Source organism: Manis javanica, chromosome 8 (genome assembly GCF_040802235.1).
Source record: "Manis javanica isolate MJ-LG chromosome 8, MJ_LKY, whole genome shotgun sequence".
Lineage (NCBI taxonomy): Eukaryota > Metazoa > Chordata > Mammalia > Pholidota > Manidae > Manis > Manis javanica.
The window spans coordinates 101,257,207-101,276,848 of NC_133163.1; the positions used below are offsets into that span (position 1 = coordinate 101,257,207).

A 19,642-nucleotide genomic window follows, 5' to 3' on the forward strand; every position below is an offset into this window, starting at 1 on the left:
AGTGCTTGGAATTTCCTGTGATAAGAGCCATAAAGTTGTCTTTTGTTGTTGTTGTTGTTAATGAGACAACTCTGGAAAGCACTTAGGTAACCTAAGGATGGGTGCTGGCTGCCAAGGGACCCAACCATGATTAAAGGGTTGGAACTTTCCCACCCCAATTTCAGCAATGGGGAGGGGAGCTGGAGGTTAACCAGTCACCAATGGCTGATGATTTCATCAGTCATGCCTGTGAAATGAGGCCTCCATAAAAACCCAAAAGGATGGGGTTCAGAGAGCTTCTGGGTTGGTGAACATGTGGTGCAGGGACAGCAGTGACCTCTAGAGGGCGGGGGAGTTCCAAGCCCTTTCCCCATACCTTACCCTTCGCATCTCTTCCACCTGGATGTTCCTGAGTCACATCCTTTTATAATAAATAAATGATCTAGTGAGTAAAATGTTTCCATGCCACTCCAGCAAATCAGTTGAACCCAAGGAGGGAGTGATTGGGACCTCCAATCTTAGCTGGTTGGTCACAGGTAACAACTCGGACTTGTGATTGGCATCTGGAGGGGAAAGTGGTGTCTTGTAGGACTGAGCCCTTAGCCTGTGGGACCTGTTGCTGTCTCCAGATAGATAGTATCAGAATTGAGCTGAATCACAGGACGCCCATATGTCAAAAGTATTGACAGTGTTATAGCACTATGAGAATAGAGGTAGAAAACTGAGTTTTTTCCTTAATCACCTGGGTTAAGTCTTGATCCCCAAATGGGACTTATTCTTAAGAACATTTTATTGGCCACTCCTACAGGAAGGGAGTCACTGTGTCAACTTAAAGATTGTTGCACACATAGGGTGCAATACTTTTTTCACTTTCTCCAACACCTAGAATACACATGAATACTAGAGTAGTGGCAACATCAGTGTCAACATCATAGTTCAAATTTATCGAGTGCTTACTGTGTGCCAGGTTTACTAAATGCTTCATAAGTATTAAGTCATGTAATCTTCATGGGAAGCCCACAGGGTATAAATCTTACTATACCAGTTTGCCAGATGAGAAGAGATTAAGGAACTCAACCACTGTTGCTTAGCTTGTAAGTGATGAGATTGGGATTCAAATTCAGAAAGTCTGAAACCAGAGCCTACACTGTCAGCAACTATTCTTTCCTGCATGTCAGAGAGAATGGCTAGGATCCTCCCATTCTTTTTGGCTTCTTCAACCTTTCTAGGACAGTAAGAAGGGCTAAAGACACACACACAAATGGCTAGTCCTTTTATATCTTTGTCTTGGTCTTTCTTGCTCCTGGGGGTCTGGCAATGAAATATCAGCAATCTGGCCCATGTGACAGAAGATGCCACCCTCTATTTGTTTGCTTTCTCTTTCTACCCACTCCTCTATTTGCTCAAGAATATACTTTGGCTAATAGTAACATAGGCACTCCAGGTTGCTTTTTGTTCATATTAGCATAGTATGTCTTTTCCCGTGCCTTTACTTTTAATCTGTCAGTATCATATTGTTTTTCTTGTAGGAAGCTTATATTTGGGTCTTACTTTTCCCCAGTCAGATTCTTTCTGCCTTTTAATGTATTTAAACAAGTACTAATCAAAATGGCTAATGTCAACAAGATGAGAAATAACGAGTGTTGGCCAGGATGTGTAGAAAAGGGAACCCTTCTACGTGATGAGATTATAAATGGGTATAGCCACTACGGAAAGCAGTATGGAGGTTTTTCAGAAAACTAAAAACAGAAATCCCATACAATACAGCAATTCTACTTCCAGGAAAGTACCCAAAGAAAACAAAATCACTGATTTGGAAAGACACATGCACTTTTATGTTTATACTAGCATTATTTACAATAGTCAAAATATGGAAGCAACCTAAATACCTATCAATAGGTGGATGGATTAAAAAAGATGTTGTACAGATATACAATGAAATATTAGTCATACAAAATGAAATCTTGCCATTGCAACAACATGGGTGGACCTAGAGGGTATTATGCTAAGTGAAATAAGCCAGGCAGAAGAATACCATATGATTTCTTATATATGAAATCTAAAAAGATGAACAAAATAGATTCATAAATATAGATAACAAACCCTACTTAACCATGGTTAATAATTCTTTTCATGTATTTTTAAATTTGGTTTACTAATATTTTGTTGAAATTTTTGCATCTATGTTCATGAGGGATATTGGTCTTTTTTTTTCTTTGGTTTCGGTACTAGGGTGATGCTGGCTTCATAGAATGAATTTGGAAGCTTTCCTTCCTGTTTAATTTTTTAGAAAGTTTGAGTAAGAGAGGTGTCAACTCTTCTTTAAATGGCAGAATTTGCCTGTAAAGCTATCTGGTCCTGGACTTTTGTTTATTGGGAGTTGTTACTGCTTCCATTTCATTGCTAATAATTGGCCTGTTCAGATTTTCTATTTCTTCCAGATTCAGTCTTGGAAGATTTTATGTTTCTAGGAATTTAGACACTTCTAAGTTTTCCAATTTATTGGCATATTTTTCATAATCTCTTATTTGTATTTCTCTAGTGTCAGTTGTAATACCTTTCATTTCTGAATTTATTTGAATCTTTTTCTCAGTGTGTCTAGCAAAAGGTTTAGCAATTTTGTCTTTTCAAAGAAACAGTTCTTAGTTTCATCTTTTTTTTGTCTCTATTTCATTAAATCCACTCTGATCTTTATTATTTTATTCTTTCTATTAACTTTGGGCTATTTGTTCTTTTTCTAGTTCTTTAGGTGTAAGTTTAGATTGAGATTTTTATTGTTTCATGCAGTAGGCCTGTATTGCTAGTTTATCACTAAAAAGAATAAAGATAGATCTTTTTAATCTATATAGTCACCCTCTGTCTTTTGATTGGAAAATTGTCCATTTACATTTAGAGTAATTATTGATAAATATATACCTATTGCCACTTTAAAAAATTTTCTGGTTGCAGTTGTTCTTCTTCTTTTGCTCTCTTCTGCTGTGTGTGATGACTTTAGTTCCCTCTTAGACCTGCTTTTGCTGCATCTTAAAAGATTCTGAACCACTGTGTTTCTGTTTTCATTGCTCTCCAAGTACTTTTTGATTTTCCTTTTGCTTTCTTCATTACCCATCGGTCGTTTAGTAACCTAAGGCGTGGTCTGACCTGGAGACTGTTCCATGTGCATTTGAAAAGAATGTGCATTCTGTTTCTGGATAGAATGTTCTGTATAGATGTTAAGTCCATATGGTCTAATATGTTGTTGAAAGCCATGATTTCCTTATTGATTTTGTCTGGATGATCTATCCATTGATATAAGTGGGATATTGATTTTATTATTATTGTATTACTACTATTATTATGTAACTATTTCTCCCTTTATGTTGTTAATATTTCTCCCTTTATGTTGTTAATATATGCTTTATATATTTAGTTCCTATGTTGGATACATAGACATTTACAACTTTAATGTCCTCTTGATGGATCCCTTTATCATTATATAACACCCTTCTTTGTCTCTCATTACATTTTTTGTTTTGAGGTCTATTTTGTTGAGTATTGCTACCCCAGCTTTTTTTTTTTTTCTTTTTCGTGGACTGTCTTTTTCCATTCATTCACTTTCAGTCTGTGTTATCTTTAGGTCTGAAATGAGTCTCTTGGAGCCAGAATATAGATGGGTCTTTTTAACCCACTCAGTCACTCTGTCTTTTGATGGGAGCACTTAGTCCATTTATATTTAGAGTGATTATTGACTTTTAGAGTGATTACCACTTTTAAGTTGTTTCTGGTTGTTTTCATAGTTTTTTGTTCTCTTGCTCTCTTTCGTTCTATGATTTTGTTATACTAGGTTCCTTTCTCTTTATTTTTTTGTGTATTATAGGTTTTGGGTATATGACATCCTATGTATATCAGTCTATGTTTAATTGATGACCACTTAAGTTCAAAAGCATTCTAACAGCACTACATTTTTATTTCTCCTCCTCCATGTTTTATGCATATAATGTCTTTTTACACCAGTTATTCCCATAACTGACTTGTAGGTATAGATTTTATTGCTTGGGTTTTTTAACCTTCAAAGTAGCTTTTAAGTGATTGATCTACCACTTTTACTACAGTTTGCTTTTACCAGTGAAATCATTCCCTTTTATAATTTTTCTTCCTTCTAGTTATGGCTTTTTCCTCTTAAAGAAGTCCCTTTAACATTTCTTCTAAGGCCATCTTAATCATGGTGAAGTGAATTCCTGTAACTTCTGTTTGGGAAACTCTTCATCCCTCCTTCAGTTCTGAATGATAACTTAGCTGGGTATTCTTGGTTGTAAGTTTTTTTTTTCCTTTCAGCACTTTGAATATGTCATGCCACTCCCTTCTTGGCCTGCAAAGTTTCTGTTGAAAAACCAGCTGATAGCCTCATGGGGTTTCCCTTGTACATGACTGTTTGCTCTTCTCTTGTTGTGTTTAATATTTTAATTATGTATCTTGGCACGAACCTCTTTGGATCCATCTTGTTTGGGGCTCTCTCTGCTTCCTGGACGTGGATGTGTTCACTGTTCCAGTTTAAGAACTTTCTGCTATTATTTCTTCAAATAGGCTTCCTGTCCTTTTTCCTTCTGGGACCCCCATAATGTGAATGTTGTTTCACTTGAAGTTGTCATAGAGACATCTTAACCTCTCAGATTTTAAAGTTCTTTTTTCTTGTTGGCGTACCACTTGGTTGCTTTCCACTACCATCTTACAGATCACTGATGTATTCTTTTGCATTCTGTAGTCTGCTATTCCTTCTAGGGTTTTTTTTTTTTTTTCATTTAAGTTGTATTCTTCAGCTCTGGCTGGTTTCCATTCTTCTCTCCAGTCTGGTAAGCATCTTTATACCATTACTTTGAACTGTTTATCAAGTACATTGCTTATCTCTGTTTTGTTTAATATTTTTTCTGGAACTTTGTTGTATTCTTTCACTTGGAACATACTCCTTTGCCTCCTCACTTTGGGTCTCTGTGCTTCTGTGTACTATGTAGGTCAACTATGTCTCCTTGTCTTGAAAGTGGTGGCCTTGTGTAGAATTCTGTGGGGCCCAATAACACCACAGAATTCACCAGAACCAGGTGTTCCAGGGGTGTCCCCTGTGTGGGCTACATGCAACCTTCAGTTGTAGCTGAGCTGAGCTATGACGACAGCAAGGGGGCTGGCCAGTAAATGGCTGTCAGCAATGACTAGCACTACTACTGGGGTGCACTGGTTTGCAAGACTCCCTCCTAGTACATCTGGGTGAAAGGCTTGGTTGCAGTCTCTATGGATATGCTGGTGGGCAGGGCAGCCCTCAGCCTGGCTGTCAACAGTGGCTGGTTGGATTACTGTGGATGAACTAATGGAGAGGATTTTAAGTTGGAATTCACTAAAATTAAAAAACATATGGTCTGCAAAAGACAATGTTAAGGGAATGAAAAGCCAAGCCCCAGACTGGGAGAAAATATCTCCAAACATTTATCTGAAAGAATTTGTATCCTAAATATACAAAGAACTCCTAAAACTCAACAGTAAGAAAGCAACTCAATTAAAAAATAGGACAAAAGGGCTCCCCCAAAGATACAGATGGCAAATAAACAAATGAAGATATTTAACATCATCACGTCACTGGGTAATTACAAATTAAAATGAGATACTACTACACCTTTTATAATGGCTAAGATCCAAAACACTGACAAAACCAAATCCTGATGAGGTTGTGTAATGGGACATCTCAGAATTCAAAAACTCGGCAGAACTCAGTCATTGCTGGTGGGGATACAAGATAGTACAACCACTTTGGAAGACAGTTTGGCAGTTTTTCACAGAGCTTAACATGGCCTTAACCATAACATGTAGCATCTCTCTCTTTCAGTGGAAAACTTATAGCCACACAAAAAATGCACATGAATATTTATTGCAATTTTATTCATAATTGTGAAAAACTGGAAGCAACCATGATGTTCTTCAATAGGCGAATGGCCAAACTGTGGTAAAGCCATACATAGAATATTATTTAGTGATAGAAAAGTTATCAAGCCAGAGAAAAATACAAAAGAAATTTAATGTATAGTGCTAAGTGAAAGAAACCAATGTGAAATGGCTGCATAATATAAGATTCCAACTATATGACAATCTAGAAAAGGCAAAACTATAGATTTAATAAAACAATAAGAAGTTGCCAGGAGTTTGGGTGGAGCTTGAGAGGAGAATGAATAGGTGAACATAGAGGACTTTCAAGCAATGAGACTATTCTGTAAGATTCTATAATGGTGATACATGATATTATGAATTTGTCAAAAACCACAAAACCATACAGCACAAAGGGTAGAGCTTAATTCATGAACTTTGGTTAATAATGGTTCATTAGTTTAACAAATGTATCACATTACTGCAAAGTGTTAATAAGGGAAATTGGAACAGAGAGTAAGCAGAAATTCTCTGTAGTATTGGTTCAACTATTTGATAAATCTAAAAAGTTTTTAAAATTTCACAGAAACGTAGAAATTAGGGTGGTGCCTGACAGATTAAGATTACTATAAAGCAATAGCCCACAAAAGGTGGCAGCTGCCATAAAGATAAAATATTTGAATTTCAGTTTTAAAATTCTATTGTCTTTCAGATTCTGACTGAATCAGCTAGTACTATTTTAGTATAGTGGTATATACAATGATGGAGAGAATATAACATATACAGCTTACTGTGTACTCAACTGTAGTAAGTGTTTATGTCTGTGTCACACTTTTCATCAAATTTGTGTTCCTATGTACTCACACACCCTCCCTCCTCCCCTCACCATTCCACATAAGCATTATTTCCAGCTCAGCTCCTTCCCCAGTGTCAGCACCAAAATCAGCACTTAATAAATGAGAAGGTACAGCGAGGTTAGTTCTTAATCCAACTAAACCCCAACCCTGCCTTCTCTGTCTAGCTCACCACTATATTCCATTTCTTAGAATGGCTTCCAATATAGAAGGTACTCAGTTTAAGTTTTTGTGAATGACTAAACTAATGGCTTAAAATTCTCTAACAGTTAAACATTTTATCAAATTTAAAATGATCTCAACTGTTAAAAAAGATTACCAAAGAATGCCAGACCAAGCTAAGGTAAAACTCTTAACAAATAACATTTATTTTTCTTTTACATATGTATTTCACGGCTCAAACATCACATCACCTTCAGAGAAAGGTGCTTTTATGCCATTATATTTTACTATTTATCGCACAGGCATTCAACATTCTTATTAACATGTTGGGACAATTTGCTGGTAAACATTTAAACACACAGACATTGGTTTCAATATCAAGAACATATTTTTGGTCATAACCAAGGAGGTACATACATAAAACAACAACATTGGCTAATATTTTACAAGCAAATAATATTTAACTCTGCATAGTTTATACAATAGGATGTGGTAATAAATATCACCAATCTCATCAACTATTAACTGGCCACAAAAAGCCTAACACTCATTTAAATTATGATATGAAATGCTCTATTCATAGTTTCAACATAGCCTTAAAATGTTGTGGATATTTAATCTTGAATACATGAAAAAAAAAGTAGTACTAAAACTGGTATGTCATGTTTACATACTACATTCCTAACATGAAGGCAAATATATAAATAGAAAAAATTAGCAGTCCAAAAAATGGGAGTGCAAATTGTGAGGAAAACATTGCATTTAAATTTGCACTCATTTGCAAGTTACAGTACTAGCTCAGTATAAACACTAACAGGAAAAATATTCAGCAGGAAAGAATGGAAATGACCTCTCACTGCAAAGAACTAGTCACTGCACACTGCTCCACAGCTTAGAAAGTGTTTCTGGTGATCTAGAGCTTCTAAATCCTTATGACTATCCTTCATTTAATAAAGGAAACTGCAGGCATGCTTCAGTCAGTGGGAAGAATTGGCAGAAAAACCTGAATCAGCAACATTTTCTTAAGTTGGTACAAAGGTCCTTCTCTTTAGTAGAACTTACTAATATACTAACATGTAACCTTCAAAGTTTTCTGAATCAGGTTTGCTAAATGCTGTAAAGGATAGCTATCCTTTATACAATACTAGGTTTGATATTTTTTAAGTATGTCAGCATGATAAAGTACATGCACAGTCATTCTAACAACCTGCATTGTATAGGCAATGCTCAGCATATCACTCAGCTGGGATCAGATTCAAATTCTACACAGAGATTCTCTGTATTGTTTTTGATGTGTTAAACTGCTTGGAAAGCAGAAATGCCTATTAATTACTACAGTGTGCTTTTTAACTGAAAGGTTTATAAAAATAAAGCTCCAATCCTGAAGTCTATAGAATGTCAAGAATTCTATTGGGGATGTTAAAAGCATTGGGCAAAACCCTTGTTTTCAGCGTCCCATCTGCCCCACAGGAGAAGATCCGACTGCCCTGGGTGATGTCAATCTGCATGACTCCAGCCCCAAGGTTTCTGAATATGGACTGTTTAGCATGTTCGTTCTTAAATGAATGAATTAGGCCATGGCCTGTCAATCTCCAAACCTAGTTTAAAAGAAAAACGGAAAACAAAAAGAAAGTCATTGAAAAGAGAGACCCAAGACAAAATCACGGCCTTGACTTCTGTTCCCCTGGCCCAACTGATTTCATTAAAGCCCAACCTTCCCATCCATGGCCTCTTTCCTAACAGCTTATCTAACTGGAAATAATACTATTCACATTCATGTACCATACTTAAAATTCACTGTCCCTCCTTCCAAATTTCTCTATGTCCTCTTAGTTTCGTGTTAACTGTATTTGCCCCATCTCTAATTCCATTAAATATTTGAGTTAATTCAATTAAATGTGTTCCTAACACTAAACTAGACCCTACAGCAATAGGAAGAATAGTACTATCTCACTTATCCAGAAACTTCACCTCAACTACACAAAACAGTCAGGTACGAAGGGCAGAGGTGGGCAGAGAGGAGGAGGTTCTGAGAAGCCAATCTAATGTCACTAAAAAAAAAACATATGCATTAACTGAATTCATATACTTTACTCAAAACAGAGTTCTTTAGAGCTTTTTTAATAACATGAGAGTGTAAGGAACTTGATGCATCTGTTTTCCGGACCATAACAGTTTCGACGGACCACCAGAAGAGAGGACTGCGGTGGGGAGGGAGAGCCTTCTCAACAAAACTTCACTTTATGCTCGTTCCACAGTGCAGTGGGTTCCCCCAGCCCCCTCCTTAGTTTTGGCAGCTGACATAGTATTTAACACATTCCAACCTCCTGTACTGACTCACCTTTATGTTACCTTCTGCTGAACCTGTAATAAAATGTTCCTCACAGGGATCCAGAGCCAGAGCCTTAATAGCTGAGTCATGTGCCTGGAATGTGTGAATCAGCTGTCTCTGCCTGATGTCAAAAATGCACACACATCCTTTCCTACCGCCAGAAATTAGGAGTTGTTGTTTTGGTGCATACTGAAGTACCGTGGCACCATGATCATGGCATGTGAAACCTGAAGAAGAAAAACAGCAAGAGCCTTTCCCAAACAATTTCTATCTGGGCAATTCTGATAATGTTTATTAAATGCACATTTAAATAACACAGAAATAGACACATTTTTCATTCTAATTTCTATAATCATATGATCAAAGTATTAAAAACCATACCAAGCAATTACAGAAAAAAAAATTAATATCCACAATCTCAATATGAAAACACACATATACACATTGAAGTTTAAATCTTACACCCAAACTAACTTTGCTCTCTCATAAGAAGTACATAGAAGCAAAATGCAGGAGACCACGCTTCTCAGTGATACACGCAGCCACCTCATTAATGCCCACCCATGACAAGTATCACCTGGTCCTAGCTCCTGCCCATATGGCCCCATCAGAAGTTCTTTTCAGGTAATAACTAGTATGAGAATTACCAGCTACAAGTTAAGGAGTTATCCTTCCCAGGAATTTCTGCATTTTAATATGATTAAAGCCTTCAACTAGTATGTGGCAGATCTTTAAGAGGTGTTAATAATTGTTCACTGGAAAATAACTATACCTTTCAAAATGCACATCAGCACAGAAAAAACACTGAGAATTCTTTCTGTGAAAAAATCCACCTAGCTATGTTTAACCCAAACCTGGAGCCTGGAGCCCTCTTTTGGCAGCAGTACAGGAGTGAGAGATCTTTAAGACAGCAATTTGGAAAATACTGTCTTAAACAACAGGAATAATTAAATACTATGATTGTTCATATTTCTTGCTCTTGTCATAGTTAACTTTTATTTTATGGCTAGTTTTAATTCTTTAAAATATCTTGTTTCTATTGAGCTCTGTGAATACTTTGCAATTCTTTCCACAGCCTTATGAGTAGCACCAATATCCATATCATATTTTCTGAACAGAATACAATACAGAGACTATTCTAGGCTGGCTGGCTTTCTATAATCATACATATTTACCTCAGCAGGGTAGCCAGGTATTCTAGTTAACTTTAGAATTTTATTCATTCTAAATACTTCTTTATTTTCAATCTGAATAAACAGTGGATTTACTAGTTAAAATAAAACCTGGAAAGCATTCCTTCATAGTCTATTAAAAATCACAGACCTTAACTCACCATGAATGAGGCTGTTTCCAGGTGATATCAATGTGTCCCAGAGGCAAATATTTCTTATAAAGAAACAAATAACAAAAAAAACATAAACAATAGGTCTAAATAATTACTAGGGACAAAATTATGCCTTCAAATATTATTACATCTTATCTTTTTTGTTCACTCACATTTACAGAGCAGTTCTCGACTAAAATGAGGGATGAGGCTGGCGGGTATCTAAGTTTACCCTTTTCAAACTACACAGTTCTGTGTCACATGGTCCCACCTGTGTCTGCCCCTTCTCAGCCCCAGCCCTGTTTCTCTGCCATTCCCACTCCAAGGAGATTGAGACATGGTTTCCTGAGTAGAAGGGATGCTTCTATACCCGCAGGGGCATGAGTCACGGTGTCCATGGGCATGTGTGGTTGATGAAAACAAGGTGAGATCAAAGAAAATGTGAGTATGGCTACAGACTCTCAAGAACCTGCAGTACTAACAGCAATTTTTTAAAAATGAATAGCTTTCACCTAAAAATTAAACATGCTTACTGATAAACTACTGTAGGAGTCAGTTTTTTCTCTTTTTGTTTAGGAAAACTACTCTTGAGATAAGAATTAGGTAACAAAGAAAGCCTTTATATTCCTAAGGTGGAAATACCATACTTAACAGAAATCCATACTTTCTAACAACCTTTCTGCTGCAAGTTTACTTATTATTTTGCTGTCAACATACCTATTGTCATTGGACTGTCCAGATGTGGCAACCAGACTTGAAGAGGTAATAAAGGCAAAGTCACTTGTGGCCTTACTGTGGCACTGCCAACTCTATGAAACACAAAGTGCAGCTGATGTTCTCTGAAAGCCCAATACAACCCGTATTGTACAAACTTGCAGTTCTGCTGGTAATAGACCACATTATATGCTAAGAAACGACATCTGTTTTAAATTCTAGATTAAAAAATCTAGAATGAAGAATAAGTGGTAAGAGGATAAGCTGTTATTTGCTGTTATTTGGCTAATGTCCAATAATTTTTAGAACTGGAAGAGTTGGTAAGAACTTGGAATCAAAGGTTATGTTTTTTTAGATTATGTAACAAAGGAATAGGATACCAAGTACATGAACTTAACCAAGCCATTTAAACTACACTACAGGCCTAATCACACAATGTTAGTGCTAATGATCTCAAACATATTTAAAATAATAAACTTAAAACTTTAAATAACAACATAAATCTTAACAAAAGCCTAAGGAGGAAAACTCTTATATGCAAACCTAGTCTTAGTGGTGTGAAGGACTGAAGTCAAATTAACTTTGCAACTAAATACACCCCTCTTCCTTACCACTGTGTTCCCTGCCTCACCAAGTGAAGAGCCTTAGCAATAGTAAAAACAAGGTCAAAAGTGGTCCCACAAATAATCTACAGGTTGACATCTGCCCAACACAGCTCCTAAGGATGTTCCAAGGACTGTAGAAACTATTCCCTGTGCCAAACATGACTTTCCTTGTTGATTCGGGTGGATAAATAGAAGTTTGGAAGTGATGACCCAAAAGGGGAATGTTAGAGTATTTTTAAATAAAAAGATACTTTTCTGTTTGGGATTATCAAGGTTAAATCTGACTAAAGACAAAGGGATAAATTCAAGAGCACTTCCATTTTTTAGAAAGACTTCATGATAACCCATAGTGCAATAATGTAGGAGAAATATCTTGTCTCATACACATAATCAAGAACATGTGTATAGTATAGAAAAGAAAAATCAGCATTTATGAATCTCAAACTTCTGCATAGAATAGCATCACCAAATGAAGATAATGCTTCAACAAGGGTTTTAATATAATTTGGATTAATGAGTGAAGTGCCTATTGGGATTGGTTAATTTATAGTCTAGTAAGCAAGATTCTAGAGCAAATTGTAATACATGGAAACTGTTTCATACTTACTTTAGTACCTAAAATGAATCACTACAAAATTCTATCACAAGGAAGTTCAAGTTTTCAAAATGGACAGGAATGTAATAAAAATGTATCCTGAAGAGGACCACACACAAGGGAAAGCCCCTGGAAATTTTCATATATAATGGTCACCTAAAGAGGCTATGAAAAGCAAGGCACTTTTTTTTGCTTTTTAGTCACTGCAGTCTGAAACTAGAGCAATGAAGGGTGCTATGCAGGGTTGGGGTGCTAGATAGAACTGTCCCTTTCCCAACACGTCCACCAATGGGATTCACTGTCCAAAACAGACACTTCATAAACAAAGTGACCTCTGTGTATGTTCTGGGAATGCTGAGTGATACTTACCATGTAAGGTTTAGGATTTGATGCAGTTTGGTTTACTTGCCAGATACTCAGAAAACCCTCTCCATCTGCAACACCACACTGTAAGAATGGTATGAATATTAAAGACAGCACCTTACTATCTACATCAAAGGTAAAATCATACGTACAGAAGCAAGAGTCATCCACACCTCACTTAACTAACATTCTGCCAATACCTATGTTTCTGTTGCTCTAGTTCCCAACAAAGTCCAAGTACTACAAATATCTTGCCACCTTTTCAATGCTTTCATGCACGTATTTCACTATCTTCCTTCAAATTTCTGTAAGAGAATTTAGTAAGAAACTGGAAGGCTCCTCCCAGGTGCATGACTGAGCTTACAGGTAACCACCAGCTGACACAACAGAAACACACTTCTTAACCCTTACAAGCACTCAGTATCTTCATGTGGACAGTTCATGAGCCATACAAAATCTTGTGGATATGCTTTTACTGGGAGCCAAAGGGGGTCTGCAAACACTAACAAATTGCCTGCTCAGCTTAAATCCAGAATCATTGAGTTTGTTTTTAGATGTATTTCACTATTTACTCATAAATATCCATAATTATTTTCAGATGAATTTAGCAGTAACCTCCAAGAACTAACCTTATTGCCTTGTGAATTAAAATACAGTCTTGTAACTCTTGCATTGCCAGCTTGACGGAAACAGACAAGTTGCTGAGGCCGTGTCCATTCAAACATACGTACACTGCCATCCTGAGCACCTGTAAGATCTGAAACACAAAAGGAAAACCAGATAATACTCAATGAAAAATCTAGAGAAAGAGTTACAGTTTTTTCCATTCCTGTAACTCAACTGCAAAATGACAGAGAGGCCACTTCTATCCCTGGATCATACTTACAGTATTGATGGACTGGGTGTGAAGTCATTCTCTTAACATTATGTAGGTTCCTTTTCATAAGCTTTAGAGGAAGATAAGAAATGAATTTACTTTATATATAACAGAAGAGATGAGGAAGGATATGCTTCAGGCCAACTCTAATTATGATAATATTTATTCTCTTATAATTGTATTATTACTGAAATAAACCTGGCTGTGGATTTTCTAAGCCACTTAACATATGACACTTGTCAGAAAAGGCTGCAGAAGCACAGTTACTTACTGGCATAGCCCTGGCCTGTCTGGACTGTGAGGATGCTAAACAGCTTCATTCAGTGGTAGGGAATTCTCCTCCCAGGGCCCCTCCCCTGAGGACAATCAGGAGTATCTCCAGATTCTTCAGAACTTGAGAACTTGAGAATGGGACCCCTTCTCAGTGTCAGTGACTAACAATGACATTGTTGAGGCACTTTTCAAACACCTTCAGTAGACATGAATTCCTCTTTGTCTCTGCTTTACTACTCTGTGCCTCTCAGTGTGCTCATCTATAAGTGATAATGCTTGTAAGATAATTTCTCACAACCATCTAGGGTTATTGTGAGAAAAAGTGTGCACTTGACAAAAGAAATTCACAACATGTTAGCAATTATCAGTATGGTTGGTCATTGTCCTCATCTTTAGGTCCTTCCTATGTCAAAGTGATTGCAACTTATTTTTGAGCGAGGTCATTTCCAAAAACCACACCTAAGAGAAAATGACATACCACACTAGCACCGGTGCTAGTCTGTCCACTGCCCAGCCATGGCAGAGATGAAGGTGGATGCACCGGGCTTGCTGAATAGGATGTCGCACTGGGTTGATAAAGAGTTGTAGTAGAACCACGATAATCAATATCATCTGAACTGTGAAAAATATTTGTGTATTACTTTGAAAGTCCCATATTCTTTTAACACAAATTCCAGTTACTGAGCTTCTTATGTACTACAGGACAGTCTTTATTTTAAAAAGGTGAATAAATATCCATGAAAAAACTTTGGTACAAGACCTAATCATAGCCAATTTTAACACTGGTTAACTTTTTCCCTTTAGGCAAAATATAAATTTAATGTTCAGGGGCAATTTCATTGTTACATAATTAGTACTTAACACAAATTTTCTTTTTATCATGTATAGCAAAAGATTCTATGTTCTCTTCAAGTACAGAGAACCCATGTACCAAATTCATACATTTTAAAGAAACCTGAGTTTAAATATTCCTTAAAGTGAAGTACTAATAATCATCATTTAAAAATGTTAACATGGTTTTGATTCCAGAAAAAGATGGCAGCGTGAGAAGTGAAGCAGAAACCTCCTCCCAAAACCACATACAACATGAAAATACAGCAAATACAACTAATCCTGAAAGAGCAACCCAAAGACTGCAGAACAGACTGCCTATATCTGGGAAAAAGAGAAGACCTCAGAGAATAGGGTAAAGTAGCAAAGCCACATCTGGCAGAACCCAAGCCCATCCCTGACCCCAGCTACAGGCAGAAGGAAGAGAAACAGAGTGGGGAGGGAATAGAAGCCCAGGACTGCTGAACACCCGGCCCTGGAGATCTGCTCCAGGAGCACAAACCCACATTACATGGTGCTCTGGAGATTAGAGGGGTTGGAAAGCAAAGATGGGCAGAATTGTGGGGAGAAACTGAGATTCCAGTTGCTTGTGGAGAACAGGTATGCACAACCAGGCCCCTGGGACAAAAGAAAGATTTCCCAACAGCAAGGAGGGTGCTAAAAGGGCAAAGGTTACACAGAGCTTGCTGCTCAGGAGAAAGGGCTAGTGGACAAAATCGTCCTGGTTCACTCAGCCCAACAGGTTGGGAATTTTCAGAAGCTTCAGACATCTCCTGACTGGCAACACAGCCCCAAGGCCTCCCCACTGCAATATGTAGCCTGCTGCTCCTTCTTCCTGGCTGGGACTGGTCTGCACACGTGCTGCCCCACCATCGTACCAGGACAGCTGGAGGGCAGACCAGCCTATGTAGCTACAGGGGTGTAATGCAGAGGCTCCTCCCTGCATGTACAGACCACTGGCCCTAGCAGTGGAGGCAGGCACTGCAGCAGGGAAGGCAGGAAAGAGCTCTTTCCTCCCAGCAGGTGCCTGCGCTGAAAGCCTGCAACCCCTGCCATTACTACAGGTGCTCGGCAGCTCCACAGAATAGAGCTTCTGGGCACTAGAGGGTGCTGCCAACACAAACTTATTATTCCATAGGAATCACTAGAATGAAACGGCAAAAAAATTTTGTACAAAAACATGAATTCAAATGCCAGAAAGAGGGCTAAGAATTCAAATGCCATAAATCACCAATCTTCTAAATAAAGATTTCAAAATAAAAATCATAAGAATGCTCACAGAGCTATAGAAAAATATTCTATATCTCAGGGAGGACTTCAAGAAAGAAACTTTGAAAAATACAGTATCTAAAATGAAACAGACAACAGAGGAATTTAAAAGCAGATCAGATGAGGTAAAGGAAATGGTAAATGAAATAGAAATTAGAGAACAGGAAAACAAAGAAGCTGAGGTACAGAGAGAAAAAAGGATCTCTAGGAATGAAATAGTAAGATAACTCTGCAACCAATCCAAATGGAACAATATTTGCCTTATAGGGGTACCAGAAGAAGAAGAAGAGAGAAAAAGGCATAGAAAGTCTCTTGGAGGAAATAATTGCTGGAATAGTGTCTCAGGTCATAAAAGTACAGAGCTCTCCCAACACAAGGAACCCTAGGAAGACAACGCCAAGACATATAATTAAAATGGCAAAGATCAAGGACAAGGGCAGAGTATTAAAAGCAACCAGAGAGAAAAAAAGATCACCTACAAAGGAAAGCCCATCAGGCAATCATCAGACTTCTCAACAGAAACCTTACAGGCAGTGGCATGATATATTTAATGCAATAAAACAGAAGGGCCTCCAACCAAGAATACTCTACCTGGCAAGATTATCATTTAAATCTGAAGCAGGGATTAAACAATTTCCAGATAAGCAAAAGGTGAGGGAATTTACCACCCACAAACCATCTCTACAGTGTATTTTAGAAGGAATGCTATATATGGAATTGACCCTAAGGCTAAATAGCTGTCACCAGAGAAAATAAAACTACAGTAAAGGAAATTATCAATCAATTACTAAGCAAATGCAAATTTAAATCAACTACCCACAAAGTCACTCAAGGGATACACAAGGAGTACAGAATATAACACCTAATATATATAGAGTGGAGGAGGAAGAAGAAATAGGGAGAGAGGAAGAAAGAACCTTTAGATTGTGTTTGAAATATCATAATAAGTGAGTTAAGTTAGACTATTAGATAGTAAGGAAGGTGCCTTTGAACCTTTGGTAACCATGAATCTAAAGGCTGCAATGGCAATAAGTACAAAACCACCCTAAATGTAAATGGACTGAATGCACCAAAGACACAGAGTTACAGAATGTATATAAAAACAAGACCCATCTGTATATTGCCTACAAAAGACTCACTTCAAACCCAAAGACATACACAGACTAAAAGTGAAGGGATGGCCAATTAATACACAATAAAGGAGTATGGATATACAATGAGGAAATGACAGCCTCTTCAACAACTGGTGTTGGCAAAACCAGAAGCTACATGTAAGAGAATGAAACTGGATTACTGTCTAACTCCATACACAAAAGTAAACTCAAAATGGATCAAAGACATGAATGTAAGTCATAAAACCATAAAACTCATAGAAGAAAACATAGGCAAAACTCTCTTGAATATAAACATGAGCAACTTTTTCCTGAACACATTTCCTAGGGCAAGGGAAACAAAGCAAAAATGAACAAATGGGACTACATCAAACTAAAAAGCCTCTGTGCAGCAAAGGACACCATCAGTAGAAGAAAAAGGCATCCTACAGTATGGGAGGATATATTCATAAATGACATATCTGATAAAGGGTTAACATCCAAAAAATATAGAGTTCACATGCCTTAACATCCAAAATACAAATAACCCGATTAAAAAAATGGGTGGAGGATCTGAGCAGACATTTCTCCAAAGAAGGTATTCAGATGGCCAACAGGCACATGAAAAGATAGCTCATAATCAGGGAAATGCAAATTAAAACCACAATGAGACATCACCTCACACCAGTTAGGATGGCCAACATAGAAAAGACTAGGAACAACAAATCCGGGTGAAGATGCAGAGAAAGGGGAACCCTCTACACTGCTGGTGAGAATATAAACCAGTTCAACCACTGTTGGAGGTCCCTCAAAAAACTAAAAATAGAAATATCATTTGACCCAGGAATTCCACTCTTAGGAATTTACCCAAAGAAAACAACTTCTCAGATTCAAAAAGACATATGCACCCCTATGTTTATTGCAGCACTATTTACAATAACTAAGATATGGAAGCAACCTAACTGTCCATCAGTAGATGAATGGATAAAGAAGATGTGGTACATACACACAATGGAATATTACTCAGCCATAAGAAAAAAGTAAGTCCTACCATTTGCAACAACATGGATGGAGCTAGAGGGTATTATGCTCAGTGAAATAAGCCAGGCAGAGAAATACAAGTACCAAATGATTTCACTCATTTGTGTAGTATAACAAAAAAGCAAAACTGAAAGAACAAATCAGCAGGAGACTTAGAGACTCCAAGAAGGGACTAGCAGTTACCAAAGAGAAGGAGACAGGGAGTGTAGGTAAGGGGGGAGGGAGAAGGAGATCAAGGGGCATTACAATTTGCAGTCATAATATAGGTAGGTCATGGGGAAGGCAGTATCACACGGAGAAGACAAGTAATGGCTACAGCATCTTATTACACTGATGCACAGTGATTGCTATGGGGTGTGTGTTGCGGGGGTGGGGGGGTGGTGAATGTTGAAATCACAATGTTGCACATGTGAAACCTTCATAAGATTGTATATCAATGATAGCTTAATTTAAAAAACTGTTAAAGTAATTTTTATGATGAACTGTATTACGTGGTTACATCTATTCTGAAGTATGATACCGAAACCTAGTTAAATTATATACTAAAAAAATAGAAAACAGAACAAGGAGAGAGGCTATCACAGCACCATTCCCAAGCACATAAAATTTCCAAGAGTCTGGAGAAAAGTCAGAGCGAGGGTAAACATGGAGGAAAATTCCCAAAATAGGAATGTGTGTAAACCACTCTTGATGCAGTATCCACAGCTTTACTGAGAAGTAAAAGTTGTCTACATTTCGATTGGGAAAAAAAGGTATGCTTACAAGGTGATAATCAAGAAGAAACACCAAAAATTAGTCAGCAAATGAGACTTATTAATCAGTCTAATTAATACATTGGTGCTACTCTGCTTTTTGCTTTAATTCTCCAGATTAGCTGAATTTACTCAATATTGTATGATTCCTGACATTTCTTTGGGGTTAAATGTCAAAGTGGCAGTTGTTAGCATTAGGCTTTGGTGTTGGGGAGTATTCTGACTCAACACTATGATTAGCTCAGGGTCTAATGGAAGAAGCAGGAGTAATCTGTTCACAGATGTAAGCAGAGCCTTTTATTGGCAGTTAAGCCAATTATGTTTGTCTCGTATGATATATACATATCTCTTTCCTTTCATTTGGATTCATCTCCTAACCAAATGAAGGAAAAGAGATATATATGTACTTTTCAAGGCCATTCATATCATGTACATAAGCATTCAATGGGCTCTGTTTGAGTACAACTACATTTCAAATTGACTGCATAAGACAAACAAACCTTTTGGATTCTCTGTCAAATTCTTCTCCAATCCATATATATGACTGACAGGCCAGTAGAGAAGTAACATCAAGTTCTTGTACATCATGTGTTGAAGCAAGAACAATTTCATTAAAGTTTGCCTGTAAAGCAAAGGCATAGTGAAATTTAAGCAATTTCACTAAAAAGAAGTACATTCTTGGTAACGATGAAAG

General features: G+C 37.3%; 1 protein-coding gene across 5 annotated transcripts in view; it reads right to left on the reverse strand.

The window, feature by feature from the left end:
• Positions 1 to 7,058: 7,058 nt before the first annotated feature.
• The window catches only part of DMXL2 (Dmx like 2), a 160,828-nt gene continuing 148,244 nt past the window's right edge, over positions 7,059 to 19,642 (reverse strand). For 4 of the 5 annotated variants that reach the window (XM_037021035.2, XM_037021033.2, XM_037021032.2 and 1 more), the window contains 9 exons: positions 19,449 to 19,570; positions 14,443 to 14,581; positions 13,701 to 13,761; positions 13,444 to 13,571; positions 12,821 to 12,898; positions 11,255 to 11,346; positions 10,547 to 10,599; positions 9,223 to 9,440; positions 7,059 to 8,479 (listed from right to left, as the gene is read on the reverse strand). In XM_037021035.2, the coding sequence (XP_036876930.2) occupies positions 8,270 to 8,479; positions 9,223 to 9,440; positions 10,547 to 10,599; positions 11,255 to 11,346; positions 12,821 to 12,898; positions 13,444 to 13,571; positions 13,701 to 13,761; positions 14,443 to 14,581; positions 19,449 to 19,570 (1,101 nt within the window). In that variant the 3' untranslated portion in view covers positions 7,059 to 8,269. Of the gene's footprint in view, positions 8,480 to 9,222; positions 9,441 to 10,546; positions 10,600 to 11,254; positions 11,421 to 12,820; positions 12,899 to 13,443; positions 13,572 to 13,700; positions 13,762 to 14,442; positions 14,582 to 19,448; positions 19,571 to 19,642 lie in introns of those variants that run through there. The other variant, XM_073211855.1, reaches the window with a different exon arrangement.